Source organism: Mus caroli, chromosome 17, assembly GCF_900094665.2.
Source record: "Mus caroli chromosome 17, CAROLI_EIJ_v1.1, whole genome shotgun sequence".
Lineage (NCBI taxonomy): Eukaryota > Metazoa > Chordata > Mammalia > Rodentia > Muridae > Mus > Mus caroli.
Window position 1 is genome coordinate 11,270,984 of NC_034586.1, and position 714 is coordinate 11,271,697.

At 44.0% G+C, this 714-nt stretch overlaps 1 protein-coding gene across 1 annotated transcript in view; it reads right to left on the minus strand.

Annotated features, from left to right (window-relative positions):
• Positions 1–308: 308 nt before the first annotated feature.
• LOC110283924 (uncharacterized protein C1orf43 homolog) overlaps positions 309–714 on the minus strand; it is a 1,430-nt gene continuing 1,024 nt past the window's right edge. Inside the window, exon 2 of the mRNA XM_021149466.1 lies at positions 309–710. Within this exon, the coding sequence (XP_021005125.1) occupies positions 500–710 (211 nt within the window). The 3' untranslated portion in view covers positions 309–499. The remainder of the gene's footprint in view (positions 711–714) is intronic.

Consider the following 714-nt stretch of genomic DNA (forward strand, 5'->3'; position numbering starts at 1 on the left):
GGACAGATCCTTCCACTTTAGGAAAGTCATGTTCATGTCACAATACACCTGGTTTAAATGGAGCAACAAAATTCTAAAGGACATTCTACCCACTTTCTCAATCTCTTTTCCCCATGAGGTCCTGACTTTCCCACCAATCAAATTTGAGATGTTCTAAACCCAAATATTTCTATCCAGTTGAGTGCAATGGGGTAGACACAGAAGACACCTCATCTCAACTTACATCTTTGGGATTAAACAGCACTGAACAGGGTAGGTGATTTACAGTCAAAATCAAGCGAAGATTTTCAAAGAAGCATCAACAGAAATGTTAAGAGTGACATTTGAATTCAGATCCAGAAGAAGTGCTACTGGGAGATACTGAGGTCTTAGTCAATATCAGAAAGGGTTGGGAATGACCTTTTAGACACTGTTCTGTAAGAATGCTTTGGCCAATCAAGTCTGGGTCTGCTGAACCAGATATCCCGAGTGCTGCACAGCTGGCACGTGTGCAGCTCCATCACAGAGTGCTCTCCAGTGTGTGATAGTTGTCTTTAAAGCTCTTCAGTTCGAGGAAGTGCTTAGGNCNTTTGCTCTTCTGACTGGAGGGCAGGTATGTGACCTGGATTGTTGTTGGCGACATTTCAGGTGACTGAGTTAGGTCTTTGGCTGCTGACTGGTGTTGTCTCTGAGAACTTCCAATTCGTGCTTTGACCACAGTGGCCAGCTCACTCA